At 42.8% G+C, this 18,038-nt stretch overlaps 1 protein-coding gene across 5 annotated transcripts; it reads left to right on the top strand.

Annotated features, from left to right (window-relative positions):
• Window positions 1-2,630: 2,630 nt before the first annotated feature.
• On the top strand, window positions 2,631-13,913 carry LOC119312882 (putative receptor-like protein kinase At4g00960). Of its 5 annotated transcripts, none has more exons than XM_037588666.1 (13): window positions 2,631-2,797; window positions 4,545-4,670; window positions 4,780-4,895; window positions 5,069-5,157; window positions 5,811-5,856; window positions 6,027-6,170; window positions 7,076-7,183; window positions 10,771-11,029; window positions 11,250-11,478; window positions 11,566-11,713; window positions 11,805-12,002; window positions 12,492-12,577; window positions 13,524-13,913. In XM_037588666.1, exons 1-12 carry the CDS (start codon window positions 2,770-2,772, stop codon window positions 12,534-12,536), a joined length of 1,536 nt encoding a protein of 511 aa, XP_037444563.1. In that variant the 5' UTR covers window positions 2,631-2,769; the 3' UTR covers window positions 12,537-12,577; window positions 13,524-13,913. The 5 variants fall into 5 exon arrangements, with proteins under 5 accessions (XP_037444563.1, XP_037444561.1, XP_037444562.1 ...); XM_037588664.1 differs by having other exon boundaries at window positions 13,469-13,579; XM_037588665.1 differs by lacking the exon at window positions 13,524-13,913 and adding an exon at window positions 12,928-13,290.
• Window positions 13,914-18,038: the final 4,125 nt, after the last annotated feature.

The following is an 18,038-nucleotide window of genomic DNA, read 5'->3' as shown; positions in this document are numbered from 1 at the left end:
CCAAGAGGCTGCTCTGTGCGTGATTCCATCAGCCAATCGGTTGCTAGATTGTTAGTCTTGTACACATAAATGGTTCGTTTTGGCCGGCCGGAGCAGTTCCATGGTCTGTGGCCCGAGGCTCCATTCTTTGATTAGTTGCCCATTTTCCCCATCTTACTTAGCTGCCTTATCTGCTCGTGCAATACATATTTGATTCCTGCATTGCGGTGTCTATATCTTCAGTACTGATTGATGCTCCGCCTCCCTGGATTCATGCAGCCAACCTGTTTGACGAAATATCGGCACCGGCATCCACTCCCTGTGGTTCCAAGAGCGCGCGAGGCACCTACAATGGTGTCCGACAGACTCCACAGCCTTCACAACGAGCAAACTTCAACATTAAAAGGACTGTACATCTTAGTTAAAATTAGAGATATCGACCATCGCAAACCAAGAAAATAGGTCGAAGGTCCTAAATATTGCAGTAAAAAAACCACACAAAGTCCACATACTTAAAAGGTGTATCAGATACGTCCTTCACTAAAAGAATCACTAAGAACATCTAGCTTGAGTTGTACGGAGTAAGATTTGTTGAAGTAAGAAATATGGAAACTCATATGAGCTAGCTAACCCGTGAATGACGTGCCAACCTTCACCTTTCATTTGCTTCAAATTTAATACTCCCTCCGTCACATAATATAAGAGCGTCTTATATTATGGGACGGAGGGAGTACAAGTAACTAAATCTGCAGATATATGCAATTTCAAATCAACAAGCTCTTGAGAGCCAAAACAAAATTACAATGTGTAACTAGTCAAACAGTCAAGTAAGCATCACAAACAGGTAAACAAACTCGAGAGAATATATCATATCGTCTGATTATGGAATCACAAACAAGTGAGCATCACACACTCTCACTCGCATCAGCAGGATCTCTATAGCGCAAATTGAAGCTTCGAAAGAAAAAACTGCAGGGAAAAATAATTAGCTTGTACACGAGCTAAAAGAGGAAGAATTAGGATGCCACTACATTAAGAACTAAGCCAGAAAGGAAGCATTATGGATTATGGATAAGCATTGGTAGAAGTACTTGTGATCTTCTTACTCCCTTTGTGTTGGAGGAACTACCAAAGAATTAAGAGAAGGCACAATAGAAAATCTACAGCTATCCACTGAATTATCAAAATTTGGTAGGCTGCATTCAACCTACATAAATACTATACCATATAAGAGAGAGCCCGGTGCAGTAATAAGACGCTGTGCATATATCAGATCTGAATATTGTATGATGGCAGCAGTCTTTGGTGTATGTGTTTGTGTGGCATATTCATGACACATGATCCAGGAAGGTCAAGATAAGGCCTCTAAAAATAACATGATTTGACAACAGAAGTGCCAAACTAATCAGGCATATAGGATCTAAAACCGTAAGAGAGGCATAGCAAATAAACTCAATGTAGTGCTTATGTAGACCACAGCAGATATCACCATACACATTTCTTATGTACGCACATATACTCATCGGCAAAACAAAGAATGCTAATCGATCCTCTGCTGTTTCCAGAACTTGAGAAACTCAAACTAAAAATCAATCTGAGTGGAACTGACACCAGCTCCTGATGTGTCAAAACCTTGGCATATCATGCTTAAGCGCAAGTACACATGAGCCAAGCAAAAAACAAACGGTGCATTTAACTGTCTCTGTCTGCAAATATAAATTTGTTGTGCTCAAGGGTTAACATATATATCTGGCACCCCGCAAAAAAAAAAAACATATATACCTGGCACCTAATATTCTGCTACCATATTTCAACATGAATTTGAGCTATACAAATTACAAAGTAGACCCACAGTCTGCAAGAACAAATCTACGCAATTAGGAGTTTAGCACTAATGCTACAGGCTGCACAGAGAGAGGAAAAAAATTGAAAGTGGAACTTCCTTCATGAAGGGGATCTCACTGGGGGGATGTGGGGAACAGGGGATGGCTGAGGAGGACGGCCACAATGTGCAGACGGAGGCCAGCAGCTGCAGGCAGCGGAGCAGAAAACCCGGCTGGCTGCCATGCTCGGCGGAGTTGGGGCCACGACTGTATTCTCCAAAAAAATGTCAGTCGATGCTCGATGGTGAGGATGCAACGTCTACCATCAACCTGAAATTCCGTTTTCTGTAAGCCAACAGAGTGAGAGGTGGAGGAGGAGGAGCAGTGATTACCAGGCGGAGAAGCAGTTGGTCGGAGGAGGACGCAGCAAAGGTGCAGAGTGGATGAACGCAGCGGCGACTGGGAGGAGCGCGAGGTCGGAGAGGAGCTGCGCGAGGGCTCAGCCGAGGGCCACCACACCGCCTGAACCGCTGCTCTACGCCCCTGATACGCCCGCACGACTAACCCTAGCTGTGCCTCGGGGTCGCCGGAGATGGCCGGGCTCAGGCGGAATCGGAGGCGGCGGCGGCGGCGGTGATTCGAGGAGCACGGTGATTGGGGGCGGGCTAGTGGAAAGACGAAAACACCCCTGGATCGGGTATGATATTGGCCGTCCATGACGTGATCCAACGGCCGAAAGTACCTTTTTTTTTTTTTTTTTGCAATCACGGCCGAAAGTACCTAAGCTCGGAGGAGCGCCGCCTATTTAAAAATTAGAGACGACGGCTGTCTCTAGTTTGACTAAATTTCTCTTCCGTGCCCAACGAACTGCATCTCTGGCGTCCGCAGCTCTTCTCTCCCCACTGCAGCTCGAGCCTTTCAGCCTCTGGGAGCCAATTAGGGTCGGATCCGTCAGCACAACACCATCATGAGCACCCTGGCCTCCAGCTCTGCAGGTAAAATCAGTGCCTTCAACTTTCCGCGATATCTTTCCGGTGTGCTTCTAGCTCCAGATCTGAAATGCATCAACTTATTTAGCTGTACCCATGAACAACTTAATCGGCCTGTGTGCTCTGTTTAGCAACTCTCCTGTGCTCTAGTGGTATAAGAATCAGACGGGGGGCTTCTTTCCCTCTGTTGTCTCTCTTTTTTTAGTACTGTCAAGCGGTGTGTATTTCTGTATATTTTTCTTTTCTTATATACATATATGTTTTCCTGCACAGTCCAGATCTATATCATTATGGAAGATATACCATTGTCTGCTATAGATTTTCTGACATAGAGAAAACTACAAGTGGGCGCTGAGAAGCCAGTTTCATTAGCAAAGAGTTTCATTAAAGGGATGCATCACACACTGCAATACATTATCCTATTGACCAGACACACGTGCTCGTTTGCGATTTCTCATAGGTATATGTGTGACATGCGCCTCCAATGTAACTATCAGATAAAACATACTGATGGGTTTAGCAGAGGTCACCAAAATTTCACATTTTGACATGTGCTTTCACTTGTTTCCATCTCATGTGCCCTTTTCCTGACCACGATGGGATTTAGCATCGTCATTCCAAGTCCAACACACTAGAGAGATGAGGACTCAAATCTGTGAAGGTCACAGTAGATAGTGCAGTTTAGTTTCATCATTCCACCATACTGCATATGCCCACTGTTGTTTGAGTTGTGCACTACAACACAATTAAATAATGTAATCATCAGCAAAAAAGATTTATCACCATATAGGTTATTAAATAATCTAATCACAAAAAACAAAAACAGAGGTTAGTACACTTTGGCGCCCCAGTTTGTTGGGCCAGTGCGATGCAGCAGCAAAGTAGTTAAGGCCGGATTCCATGCAGGTTCGTCAGGCCAGGGCGATGCAGCAGCAAACTGGTAACCAAAAAATTTGGTGGACTCCAGAAAAAAAAATGATACCATTCAGAAAATTTGAATTTTTGGATTTAAACTACCAGAACAATGTAAATGGGGTTTATATTTATATACTTTCGCAACATAGCTCCTAGCCTAGCATTTTGGCACATAAATTATCAATTGGACGTTGCAAAATTGAATCTCCGTTTTACAAACTTTTTGACATAACTTCCAGACCCCTTTTAAGGAGCAGGCATGACTTGATAAAATCCCAACATCAACCATTCCTGAGGAAGACTTCTTTGTGAGGGTTAAATTTAACATATTTTGACATCATTTTTAAAAATTTAAAGTTCATTTGAAAATTTTGGCTGAAATAAATCCAGAAATTCCGAGATTTTCTATAAATCGGTTTTTCCGCCCCCTACTGGAAAAAAAATGGATCAAGAAAAAACACCTTGCGGCACCTCGTAGTTACTAGTTCTAACGTTGCAATCCTTGGCAGTATCAGGTGCTATTTCTGCTGCTAATTTTTTTATAAGCACCGGGCGATTGGATTTGGGTTGCTTGTGGTGGGGCTTAGTAAATAGGTGAATGGATTTGGTGCCGGATCCTAGATAGGCTGCATACTAACTCATGTTCGTGATTAACCTAGTGTGCTGAAACCATGATCCCTCCGTCCATCATGTTTTTTTGGTTGGTATAAATGGTGATCCATCCAGTTTCATTAACGAAACTCATGGCAACAAAATCCCTTATTTGTGCCAGTTATGATGTCATTTATCTCTTCTCTGGTTGGGAAGAAGATTGTTACATCTTATTCTTCCGATTCAGATATCGACATAGAAAAGTTGCAACATCTGGCGAAGGTGGCTTGGTTTAAGACTAGGGCGGTTCTCGAGATATTGCGGAATTTTGAGCAGTTCCCGATCCAACACAAGACCCCTCAGAGGCCACCGAGTAATAATTATCAGCCTTTTGTTTTCTGTTTGCGAGATATCTGATTCAAGCTAACGTGTACCTTCTCTAACCCTGGTTGTGATTAACCTAGTTTGTTTTGAAATTACAGGTGGTTCTTGGTTTCTTTTCAACCGCAGGGTACACCACTTCTTCCGGAATGATGGGTATCAATGGCATAAAAGGACGAATGGGAAGAGCAGTAATGAAGCCCATGAGTACCTTAAGGTTTGTTCAATGTTTATCTTCTCTATTAATAAGAGTTCAAGTGTTAATCATACTATGTTTTGGCAGCAAACTTCTGGGAAATCCAATAAATAGTTGAGATCATTGTTGTTATGACTGAATCAGATAAGCTGGATAGTTAATATGCTTTCTTCCTTTGACCCTGGGAACTCCAGGTTGATAATGTTAAGGCACTGAATTGCTACTATGCTCGTGGAGAAGAAAATCCTACATTCATGAGGCGGATCTATTGGATGCTTGAACCGTAAGGACTCTGTTTACTTGTAGAAAGAATATGCTATGTTCTGTATCCTATGCTTTGAATTCTTAAAGCTTCGAATAAGCTTTTTTTGTGCCTCCACTGTTTTTAAATTGCAAGTGCTTTTTCGTAGAATTCTAACCCGTAGCAACTTTGTATGCATACTCCTCGTGGAAGATCTTTTGGGGGTGGGGGGATTTATTTGTAGTCCATCACCACATGTAGTTTTCTTTTCCTGCACTATGGTAAAGCCTGTTGCATTAACTCGTATTCACAAGTTATTCTGCCAATGGCTGTCACTTTGAAGTTTCAGCATCCATCTGAGATGTTCCCAACAACTAGAAACCACTGTTCACCAATCCCTGGTAGGCATTCCAACTTTTGTGATGTCCTACCACTTTTTCTGATCATGCAAACGATGCAAGAGAATGTATTCCTAAGGGCAATCCTATAATTTTATCAGGAGTCTCCAAAGTAGGCACATCCATTCTTGTACTAGTTAGTTCTAGAAAATATTGGTATTATGTCCTGTCATTACTATGATTTCTACTGTTGCATTGTTATTTATGATTTCCTAGTATTTTCCTCCTGTGAACAAGAATTGTTTATCAACGTGTAAAATTCAATTCACATATAATCAGAGTTATTCATCTTTGCAGGGCTTATGATCACATTGTTCTTGTCCACTATAGAGACGTTCTAGAGGTTTGTCTCTTGTTCCATCTTCCTTTTGTCACAACCATTCCTCCATCACTATCACGTTGAGACACAAAGATATAGATGTTCTCTACCCATGAGAATAAAACTAATGAGACTAATAGTTGCTAAATAAACAAAGGAAACACTGATTCAGTTTTTTATCTTCTTTTTTGTAGGGAACTTTAACAGCTCCGCAACATTTTGCTATTATGCTTGGAGACCATGAAACAGATATGCAGGTGCCAAATATTGATTGTTGTAGTGAAACAAATGTGCAACAGTTCGCAGTTATGCATGGAGACCATGAAACAGATATGCAGGTGCAAAATAGTGATTGTTGTAGTGATATGTATTTTGTTTGGTTTTTTATATCAATATTCCTTGTCTAAAAATGTGATCTGTAATGTAAAAAGTTTTTTGTAAAATAAAAGTATAATAACAGAGGAACAAATGCATATAGCACCTTGGAAAATGCCATTTTGCACAATCAGTTTATTACACTTTTATATGAAGACAGGAAAGAATCCTATTTAAAAGGATTTTCCATGCAGTAGGTTTGTTATATTGGGGAAAAGGAATGTCCTGTTACGGATAAAATAAACAAGATGAGAAGCAGATTTGGAAAATATAGCTGATATGTTGGCTTTCTATTTGCTAGTAACAATCACCTAGGTTGCACCATCCATGTAACATCCTGGCCGCACTAATGTATATCATGCATATTACATGTTAATAGGTAATTGTTGGTCGAATATTTATCTTAATCTTAACATAAAAAATAAGACCAATTCTTAGATTGTACTAGGATAGCTAGACCAATCCCTTTAAATTGTAAAATTGTGTATAATACCAAAAATTGCCAAACTTATGTGTTGACAAAACCTACCCTCCCGCTTTACCCGATGACCACCCCTCCTCTCTAGCTCGATGTGCCATGATGGTGCCTTCCTAGATTCTCCATGAAATCCATATTGATGAAAGTAATATTGCAATAGTCTATAATAATTACAATGTAGCACAACAATGAAAAATATAAAGTTAACGGGGATCTGATTTCATTTTTGTAGTAAAAATTCTACATATTAATTCATATTTTTGTCTAATAGTTACAATACGAAATAGTCTCAGTACTTTTTGTTTGGAAGAGATCTCCAAATTGACCCAAAAGGTCTATTAAAATGACATAAGTGCAATTACTTATTGATCCAAGAACTTCTTTATGCAGATAGAACCAACACCTGACCATATGCCGTTGCAGCATTTGAAAGACATCACAAACAACTTTTGCAATGAGAGAATACTTGGTAGAGGTGGTTTTGGTGTGGTATATAAGGTAAGTCTAATGCATATATGTCTGTGTTTTCTTAAAGCACTACATAATCAGGCTTTGGAGATGGTATTAAACATGCTCTGGAGGCGGTTTTTCATTCTGCCGCACGGGTGTCTTCGGGGTCGACCATTAGGATATCCGGCGAGGCAGTGGTGGCTAGGGAGGTCGTGCCACCCCCTTTAATCTAGCCTGATATGACCGAGGGTGGAGACGAAGGTTTTGGCAAGATCTTCCGGAGAAAAGACGCATACCGACTAAACAAATATAATGGGTTGCTCGCCTTTTCAGTGTAGTTGTAGAAGCCACGACAAGGGCCTCCTCCTAGGATTGGCACTTGGTGGCAACGGCCGATGATGGCGGCGGTGGCGGGAAGCAGTCCTCCATGGTCGGCGGCAAGGCTTGGTGGCGGAGGAGGTGGCGACGGGAGAGCCAACCCACTTACACTCAACTCCTTGTCCGGCTACACTATCCCATGCAGTGCTACCCATGCCCTCACCCTCGATTGGTTCTGATAGGAAATGCCTCGCCGTCATTCCTTCGAGTAGTAGAGAAAGACAATGGACTTGGAGCAGCTCATCGATGCGAGCGATCTCCCTGCCCTCAACGCGCCCTTCACGGCCGAGGAGGTTTGGGACGCGGTCAAGCGCCTCCCTGCCCATAAGGCCCCGGGGCCAGACGGGTTCACCGCGGAATTCCTCCAGGCCTGCTGGAGCATTGTCAGGCAAGACTTCATGGATGCTTTCTAGCAGCTGTACGTGATGAGGGGTCTTGGATTCAGCAAACTCAACCAGGCATTCATGACCCTGCTGCCCAAACGCGCCGACGCCCACCAACTTCGCGACTACAGGCCGATTTGCTTGATATATCTCATGGCCAAGCTCTTCGCCAAAGTCCTATCGCTGCATCTCGCACCAAGGCTGGACAAATTGGTTAGCCGCAATCAGAATGCGTTCATCACCGGCCGCAGCCTGCACGACAACTTCATTCTTGTCAGGCAATCGCTCAAGATGCTTCACCAACTTGGAGCCCCGCGGATCATGCTCAAGCTTGACCTCACGCGCGCCTTCGACTCCCTATCTTGGCCGTTCCTCTTTGAGGTGCTGCGCCAATATGGATTCGGAGACCGATTCCGGGAATGGCTTGCGATCCTGCTTTCGACGTCTAGCACCCGTGTTCTGATCAATGGTGAGCCCAGCCCGCCGATCTGGCACCGCAGCGGGCTGCGCCAAGGAGATCCGGTGTCTCCACAACTATTCGTGCTCGCCGTGGACACCCTCGGCAGACTGATGTGCCGCGCCATTGATTCTGGCATTCTCCAGCAGCTCCACTCATGCCGGCACATCCCGGCGATCTCCCTGTACGCCGACGACATCATGTTATTCTGCCATGCCACACCGGGCGATGTGGCTGCCATCAAGGGTATCTTGACCATGTTTGGCAAGGCGAGTGGACTAGAGGTGAACTACGCCAAGAGTTCTGCCACCGTTCTCCATGGAGATCGCGTGGCGGACACGGTGATTGACCAGCTCGGCTGCCCGGTAGCGCAACTCCCTATTACCTACCTCGGCATCCCCCTGACGACGTGCCGTCCTTCTGCCGCCCAGCTGCAACCATTGGTGGACTCGGTGGCCACCAAGCTGCCCTCCTGGAAGGCTTGGCTCATGAATAAGGCTGGGCGCCTCGCTCTTGTCAAGTCGGTGCTCAGTGCTATCCCCGTGCGTCAGATGCTGGCCTTCGCCCCTCCAAAGAAGACTCTCAAGCAGCTTGAGAAGATCCAGAGGGGATTCCTATGGGCTGGACGCGCCATTGCTCAGGGAGTGGAGACACGTTTGCCGCCCCATCGAGTATGGCGGGCTCGGGGTGCGAGACTTGGAGCGCGCCGGGATGGCGCTCCGGCTACGATGGCTCTGGTTCTCACGTGTGGACTCGGACCGCGCTTGGCAGGGGCTTGACCTCCAATTCTCGCCCTTGTTTTAAATAGCGCGCTATAGCACGCTATAGCATTTAGAAAAGGTCCTGCGCTAAGGTTCTTTTGTCCAAACACAAGAGCAAACATTTTAAATAGCGCGCTATAGCACTGCTATAGCACGCTATAGCATTTAGAAGAGGTCCACCGCTAAGAGTCTTAGCACGCTATTTAAAACTTTGATTCTCGCCGGAGGAGCGCGCGCTGTTCTTTGCCTCCACCACCATGACTGTTGGGAACGGCCTGACGGCCCTGTTCTGGGAGGATCGCTGGATCAACGGTCAGTCCATACGCGAGCTGGCACCTCTGCTCTACACGTGCATCCCCAAACGGCGCCGAAATTCTAGGACGGTGGCGGAAGGGCTGCTCGGGAACTCCTGGGCGCGTGACATCCAGGGAGTCCTCGGCCTCCACGAAATAGGCCAATACCTGATGATCTGGCAGAAGGTGAACCATACTGTCCTATCGAACGACCCTGACCGGTTGCTCTGGAGGTGGACTGCCAACGGCTCGTACTCGGCACAGTCCTGCTATGCGGCCACCTTCCATGGCTCCACGCGATGCACCTCCTGGAAGCTTACCCGGAAAAGCTGGGCGCCACCACGAGTCAAATTTTTCCACTGGTTGGCGAATCAAGATCGCTGTTGGACGGCGGAAAGGCTTGCTCGTCGCGGACTGCAGCATCACCCCAGGTGCCTTCTATGCGACCAAGCCACGGAAACAATTCAGCACCTGCTCCTGAACTGCCCCTTCGCTCATCAAACTTGGCAGGCCATCCTATCCTGGCTGTGCATGCCGATCCGTGCACCAGCCCAAGAGACCTCCGTCATGGCTTGGTGGCAGCAAGCGAACTCGCAAACACCTGCAACACATCGCAAGTCCCTCAGGTCTATCGCCTTGCTTGTTCCCTGGATGCTTTGGAAGCACAGGAACGCGTGCGTTTTTGACAATGCGACACCCTCGGTAGATTCCTAGTTGATCAGATTAAAGACGAGGCCCGCTGCTGGGTTAGAGCCGGTGCCCAGGGGCTTAGGGTTGTTCTGCCCACAACCTGGGACGTACACTGACTGACCAATGCCGCTGTAAACTCACCTCCTAGGAGGCATTTTCCCCCCTCTTCCCAGTGAAATGAAACGCAAAAGCCTTTTGCGTTTTCTTGGAAAAAAAAACAATGGCATAGGGCGCGGTGGTAGAGGATATATATAGGCTATGTGGTAGACATACTAGAGCCAGTTATTACAAAGAAACTGCCTCGAATACTTACAACTTGTAGATAGTTCCATAAAACTAACCGCCTTCATCTATTACTATAGGTGGTTCCAATTTCGGAACCACCTCCGATAGTAAAAAAGGGCAGCCCGGTGCATGTAGCTCCCGCTTGCGCAGGGTCGGGGAAGGGTCCGACCACTTTGGGTCTATAGTACGCAGCCTTTCCCTACATTTCTGTAAGAGGCTGTTTCCAGAACCACCTCCGATAGTCTCTATAACAAATATAACCGCATCCGAGGGGCTATTGCCAAAACCGCCTCAGAAGGACACATCCAATGCTCATTTCTGTACTAGTGAAGTGCAAACAATACTTGACCGAGAAAGAAATACCATATTAATAAGAGACTGTAATCAGGGAGTGCTACAAAATGGAAAAATGGTTGCAGTGAAGAAGCTTGTGCAGTCAATGTCAAGCTCACAGGAGCAATTTGAGAATGAGGTTAATCTTCTTATGAAACTGAAGCACACAAATATAGTGCAACTACTAGGCTACTGTTATGAAACACAGCATTTACGTAAGCTTCATGAAGGGAAATTCATTTTTGCTTGGAACACTGAGTGTTTGCTTTGCTTGGAGTGTCTGCCTAAGGGAAGTCTTGATAAATACATTTCAGGTATGGCATTTAATAGTTCTTGTTTCTCTATACTTTTCATCTCTCTTTGAGGTTGCAATTTTCTTGTTTGATCATAGTTCCTAAAAACCATACTCATGAATGAACAGAACTGAGAATATACAATATAAATTTCAAAGTCTTTCTATATATAGAGTAAACCGGTAATTGTAGATTTTAAGACATCATCTATAGAATGCTCTTCTATTACTTACAATTGCAGATGCATCTTACGGATTTGATTGGCCCACACGCCTCCAAATAATTGAGGGGATTTCCTATGGTCTACAATACCTCCATGAGCAATCCGATGGTCCCATTATTCACTTGGACCTAAAACCGGCAAACATATTGCTTGATGAAAATATGATACCAAAAATTACAGACTTTGGTCTGTCAAGACTGTTTGATAAAAAACAAACTATTCACACCGCAGTGACAACTGGAAAGCTGTAAGTGAATGCCCCTTGATAATCCATTGCTTAGTAAGAAACACATCTTAAAACTTTATGTTCGATTGCTCATGTTAATTAATGCAGAGGCTATATGCCGCCAGAATACCTACGAGGTATAATCACACCTATGTCTGACATATTCAGTTTGGGTGTGATTATCATGGAGGTAATAACAGGGCACAGGGACTACCCATATGATATTAGAACATCTTCCAAAGAATTCATCGAGCTTGTAAGGCAAATCTGCATAAACTTTTTCCTAGAGACCATGTGACATTTTACCATTGTATGGTAACATTACAATTTAAGTTCTCGTTTCGCAGGAACTTAAAAAATGGAGAGATGTGCTGCAAATAGAACCGGGGTATACATCGCTTGAAATAGATTGCCAACAAATAACAAGATGCATCCAGATAGGTCTAATATGCGTGAATCCTGAGCGGACCAAAAGACCTGCAATGAAGAAAGTTATCGATATGCTTCAAGGTTTGGAAAGTATGGATTGGTACATTAGCAACGAGGTAACGTCACTTGCAGAAAGTGTATGACAGTGTCAGGGTATTGTGTAGCATATATTGTATTTGTCTCCTTTTACTACCCTAGAGAGTACAAAACACATCTACTATAAATAGTAAATACTGGTAGACATTGGAATATGTGATCTACTCCCTCCGTCCCATAATGTAAGACGTTTCTTAACACTAGTGTAGTGTCAAAAAACGTCTTACATTACGGGATGGAGGGAGTAGTTGCTAGGGCTAAGCTATGTGCTTAATTCATACACCTTGTATGTGTTTTGGTTTCAAATCAGCCGATGATGGTCACGTGAATCATTTCCTAAGTTCAATGTTCGTTTTTGAGGGTTTGGAAGCTTTGGGACCAAAGTTGGAGTTTAGGCAAAGTTCAAGATCTAGAATCGGAAACCGTTGACACTAAAAAGAACAGTGTTAAAGAAGTGACCGGAGCAGAGCAGATAAAGCAAATTTAACCAACTATCCTATTCATTCCAGTTATCAAGCCGACCACAACATCCAGGTGGAGCCGCAGTAAATTAGCAAAGGAGACTGCCACAACGTCCGTTGTTTCCGTCTTTCTGGTATGTCACTTTCAAATGTTTAGAAAATTTAAGTTGTTACAGAGGGCTTTGGACCCTGTCCGTAGGCGTTCCTACCAAGCATGTGAATGTCACATATATGTGCCGGGCAAGTAAAAACTTTGTGCATATGTAATTTAAAGTGATTGATGCACATATAAAGTAAACTTGTTTAGAAAATTGCAAAATGTGCCGGGCAAGTAAAAACTTTGTGCAACGCCCTCGCATGATGGACACATGGTGTTATTCAAGCAAATGGGAGTCATTCTTGTCAGGAGGATAGCCTTTATGTTGTTTTTTAGTGTCTGATGTTCATTTAACATAAATATATAAAGCTTGCGCCTTTCTTTCAGAAACAGAAGGCACAAACTATACACCATATATAGAAGATAGAAGCAAAGGCAAAGAGACACGGTCCAACCCATGAAGGTTTGGGCAATCTGTGACTAGCACCAATAGTCCAACAGAGCAGACAACCCAGTAGTGGCACAAGATCGATACTGTATGATTATACAACAACAGATTAGCACAGAATTTACCGTAACAAAATTAGTTGCATTGCATTGCACGTCTGGGAATCTCTCTCCAATGTATAGCGGACGGCTAAAGCGTGCGGAGAATGTCAAGAAAGGTCGGAGTAGACCGAATTTGACATGGAAGGAGTCCGTTAAGAGAGACTTGAAGGATTGGAGTATCACCAACGAATTAGCTATGGACAGGGGTGTATGGAAGCTCACTATCCATGTGCCAGAACCATGAGTTGGTCGCGAGATCTTATGGGTTTCACCTCTAACCTACCCCAACTTGTTTGGGACTAAAGGCTTTGTTGTTGTTGTTGTTGCTGCTGCATTGCACGTTGGCCCTCACATTTTGATAATTTTGAATTGTCTACAGTTTTGGTGCATACGGTATCTGATTTGGACGGTTGGACCTCGTTGTCCTCCCCCAGGAAGCAGAGAAGCATATCTCGGACATCGTGAACTCAAACGCCCTGATTGCCACGATTGACAGGCCGATGGGGATCTGTGTCCTTCCGGACGGCCCAGGACAGCAATGGGGTGCTCAACTCGTAGACGTCGAACCCGGAGAAGCTCCAAGGAGACGATGATCCACAAGGCCGTGTTTAAAGCCTGATTAATAAGCATTTTAAACTGAATGACCTCCTGTAGTGTTCTGTGCGTAGTAGACTCTCTATGGTCTGATTTCACTGTATGTCAGGATGGGTAAAACTATTCTCTGCTTAAGTGATCGTGGTTGCTTTGAGAACTCGTGTGTGAACGGGTCTCGAAGTACTGTAACCACATGATGATGGATACCATTTGCCGTGGATGTGACACCTCATGTATTTTCGGGGTACTCTCTCCGATCCTTATTACTTGTCGCTCAAATGGGTGTATCTAGACGTATTTCAATACTAGATACACCCGTTTGAGTGACAACTAATATGGCTCTTCTTCGGCGTGTCCACGGTTTTGCGTCGGTTTGCTTGTTATTGTGGAGTCCAAGCTGCGGCGGCAGGCCCTGTGGTGTACGATGACTGGTTTTGTTCTTCTGAGTTATCCGCTAGAGTAGGAGCTGTGTTGTCTGGCCGTAGGTCGACTTATCATCGATTAGGGTGGGTTTTGCCCTGTGTGTTTCGGTCTATGGGAGTGGGCTTGGCCCTTGTTATTCCTGTTTTTGCCCGGTTTTCTGTAATTAACTGGGCAATTCTCTTTTGCTTAATTAATAGATGAGGCAATCTTTGTCTCTGTTTTGGAAAAAAAATATGGATCGAAGGGAGTGTTTTTATTCTTCGGTATTCTGCTTCTAACTTCTCGGAACTGGACCCACTTTCTCATTGATTGGCTGGTTTCTGGTGTGGTTTTTTACTTGCTCGGTATAATGTGGTTTGTAAGACGTTAACAATGTTGGGGGCAACCGGAGCAACCCAGGCAGGAAAGCTTTGGCCTTCCTCACCATGTTTATCTCCTGAACTGTCTAGAATGAGAGGAACTCACGTGTCTTCTGTCACAAGAGCGCCCCGCCGCCAATCTTGCTCTGCATTATCTTGAAGGAGGCCAAGCTTTTGGTCACCGCTATAGTTAAAAATCTAGTGAAAATTGTTTGGCATAAATAATTGTCATGAGATGTAATTTGGATAGTTGTAAAACTCTCTTAACTTTTTAACTAATACTAGCAAAAGGGCATGTGCATTGCAGCTGGAGAATAAGTGTCATCCATGAAATTGGGGTCTCCTTTTGTTGTGACAGACTCAATCATGGTCAATGTTTTAATAATATAAAAGAGAGGTCAATGGTAGTCATTTTAAATACAAAAAATGACTTTTCTTTTAGGATTTGTTTCGTGTTTTCAGGAATTAGGAATATATGAAACGTAGGAATATATCTGTAAATATCGCCAAACATATCAATACATCACATCCGAGATACAAATGTCCAGTGTTGACAATTTTTTTTGGAAAATTTTAAAAAGAATCTAGTCATGCATGCTTGCATGTTACAATAGATGGATGAATCTACAGATAACAATGTTTATCAATTATCACTTACACGTTAATAGATTGTAAACATTTTTGCTTATGCCAAACTCAAAATATATCTAAACAATGTAAATGGTATATAGTTGACTCTGTACCAATATTGTAATACGAATAATTATCATTAACTTTTTTGTTTGAGGATCGAATAATTATTATTAACTGTGCATTGACAGAGCAAATAACAAAAATAAGATTAAGGAGCCCAACAGTCAGCAGCACATTTCTAGGTCAGCCCCCGTTAGTTAACTAACACACCAACCCAACCTAGCCAGGAGTAATCCCCTCGTCTCCATCCAGCGCCGCCCTAACCACAGGGAGACCGAAGACCAAATCCCCCAATTCCATTTTCCTCGTCTCCATCCACAAGACCTCCATGCCCCCACCACCACCTCACAAGGCCCGCCTCCATGGTCGCCGCTGCCCTGCTCCTCACCGTCGTGGTGAAACCACAAGCGCCGTCAAGTTCATTTTTTTGGTAACCAAGCGTCTCCAGCCTTCCTAACCCTTAGCTTAGGATATTCCAGGGAACTGAAAAGAGTACATAAACTGTGATAATTGGATGCAAGCAGGTAAGGTGGGACTATATTTAATAGTAGTTGATATAACCAGCCTTTAATTCTTCTGTGGGCCGTTTTCGTTGGTGGCCTAGTTGGGCTGGGGTCGCGCCTTTTGTGATGGACGAACGGAACCAAACGAATTGTAAAAGCGTATTACGACGGTGGACGAAAGCGTATTACGATGGTGAGCGGACAGAAGCAATAGTCCTTTTATTATTAGGTAAGGATATACTAGCACACACGTGCGTTGCAACGGGATATTTTTGTTTTGCGAGAAGCATCGGGGGAGATAATTGATTTGTCCATCAAACGGTCTCCGCAGCGGTCATGTTTGGCCCACGAGATCTTGATAATGGTGGGGTCGGTTGGGGTGGTGGCCACCACTCAACTCATGCCTTATCCCTTCTGGGTCCGCCTCCATGCATTTTTTGGCTGCAGGTGACCTTCGGGGCATGTTGCTTCGACCATCTCTCCTACGATGGCGTAACCGGATGGGTTACTAATTGCAGCGCATCCCATTTTATTGTCATAATCAGCCCATAACCAGGTAGTCCCTGCTTTACCAGGTTTATTTTCTTTAATTATTTTAGCGCTCACTTGCCTACACTTTTTTTAATCACAGCCAAACCAACATATCCTCTTTTATTGCCTACAATTTTTTTTAATTATAGCCAACCAACATATTCTCTTTTATCGTCAAATGGCATGTGGGATGCACAATAGCTCGCGTCTGGGCTAGGCCACTGGTAGTTACCAAAACAACATGTGTTTGTAAGGCACGAATAAAAATCAAAAACAACAATGAGTTGAAGGATTAGAGTCACGACATCAAAAACTCGACCACTTGTAGCTAGCCATTCGAACAAACAGCTCCTACTAAAAAATGGCCAACGATAATGTTTAAGAACATAATGTAGCATAACATTCTAAACATTTTTTGATTTTAATTTTTTTTGAACTTTCCAAAAAAATAAAGTAATAAATATGAAAATTTGAATATTCTTTGAAATGTCAACAGTTTTTGAAATCCTGATTCTTTTTGTAAAAATGCAAGCATTTTTTTGCAAATTTCATTAACTTTTGGGAAAAGACGAACAAAACTTGAAACAATTTTTTTGAAATTCAAAATCATTTTTCGAAAACATGAATAGAAAATGATTTTTTAATTTGTGATTTAAAAAAATGGAAACATGTTTTGAACATTGAAAACAATTTTTAAGAACGTGCTTTTTTAAACACAAACATTACTTTAAATTTGTGAACAATTCAATAAACATGAATATTTTTCGAATTTGTGTCATTTTGTACAATTTGTTTTGAACGTCTCAAACCATTTTGTAAAAAGTATTTTGAAAAAAAGCCCATGCATCAGAGAAACATTATTTACCATATAGGGCGGCAAATAGTCAGTGTTTCGCATAAGGTGCCAAAGATTGGGCCAGCCCATTTTCGTTTTTTCTCTATTCTGTTTCTATTTTTCCCTTTATTTGTTTCTTTCTTTTTTAATTTTTTTCCTTTCAAGTTTATTTTGGTTTTTTAATTTTTTTCAAAAACTCAATTTTCAAATTTTTCACAATTCCAATTTTTTTTACATTTTCGTAAAATCTTCGGAATCTCAAAATTTTGTTCCCATCTTCAGTTAACCAAAAAGCTGACACTTTTAGTTACTAATCTTGACAAGAATGTAGAGTATAAGAGGAGCAGAAATACAATAGGTAACTTTATAATCTCAAAAAAGAAAAGCTTAATAACTCTGTCTACTTTCTTTTTATTTGTATGATTTCTAACCAACTTGTGTCTCTGGAATTCTTTGCAAAAACTCGTACAAGTTTCGTACAGAAAGATTAGTTAGCAATCCACTTTATGTAATTTTAAATCTAACTATGGGGACATACAAAATCAGCAATCTTAAAACCAAAATACAAAGTGAGTCTACATCTACGAGCATAATCTAAACTTAATGGAGATTGGTAAAAGTAGCAGTTTAGATGGGACAAAATATGCTTCTAAATAGGAGCAAAAACCTTGATATGCTTACTCTTACAAACTTGTTATCGCATATTCACTTGGTAATGCAAGCTACCCCAAAACACTAAAGATAGTGACATTCATAATAAACACGTTTAAGCAATCATAATGGTGAACGCTATGTTCTGGAACCCATTCAAGAATAGATATCCCTAACCATCTAAGAATACACATTACACAACACCTACCACTACACATGCCTTGCTAAAAGTACTATAAATCATCAAAATGATGAATAGCTACCACGGCCCAATGGCCATGGGAACACAAAAATAAAGCCGGACCAAAGTTCCTTACATATGCCATAGTTGAAGATGTGACCACCGTGATACTCATCTAT

The sequence above is a fragment of the Triticum dicoccoides genome, chromosome 5B, assembly GCF_002162155.2.
Source record: "Triticum dicoccoides isolate Atlit2015 ecotype Zavitan chromosome 5B, WEW_v2.0, whole genome shotgun sequence".
NCBI classification, from domain to species: domain Eukaryota; kingdom Viridiplantae; phylum Streptophyta; class Magnoliopsida; order Poales; family Poaceae; genus Triticum; species Triticum dicoccoides.
Note: the sequence above shows the minus strand (reverse complement) of the source record. Positions and strands in the feature narration are given on the sequence as shown.

Bases quoted from the DNA above. Each gene is read 5' to 3' on its own strand.
- LOC119312882 (XM_037588663.1), top strand. From the start codon at position 2,770: ATGAGCACCCTGGCCTCCAGCTCTGCAG. The intron at 6,171-7,075 runs GTGCAAAATAGT...TTCTTTATGCAG, and splicing joins ACCATGAAACAGATATGCAG to ATAGAACCAACACCTGACCA. The intron at 12,003-13,468 runs GTAACGTCACTT...AATTGTCTACAG, and splicing joins ATTGGTACATTAGCAACGAG to TTTTGGTGCATACGGTATCT.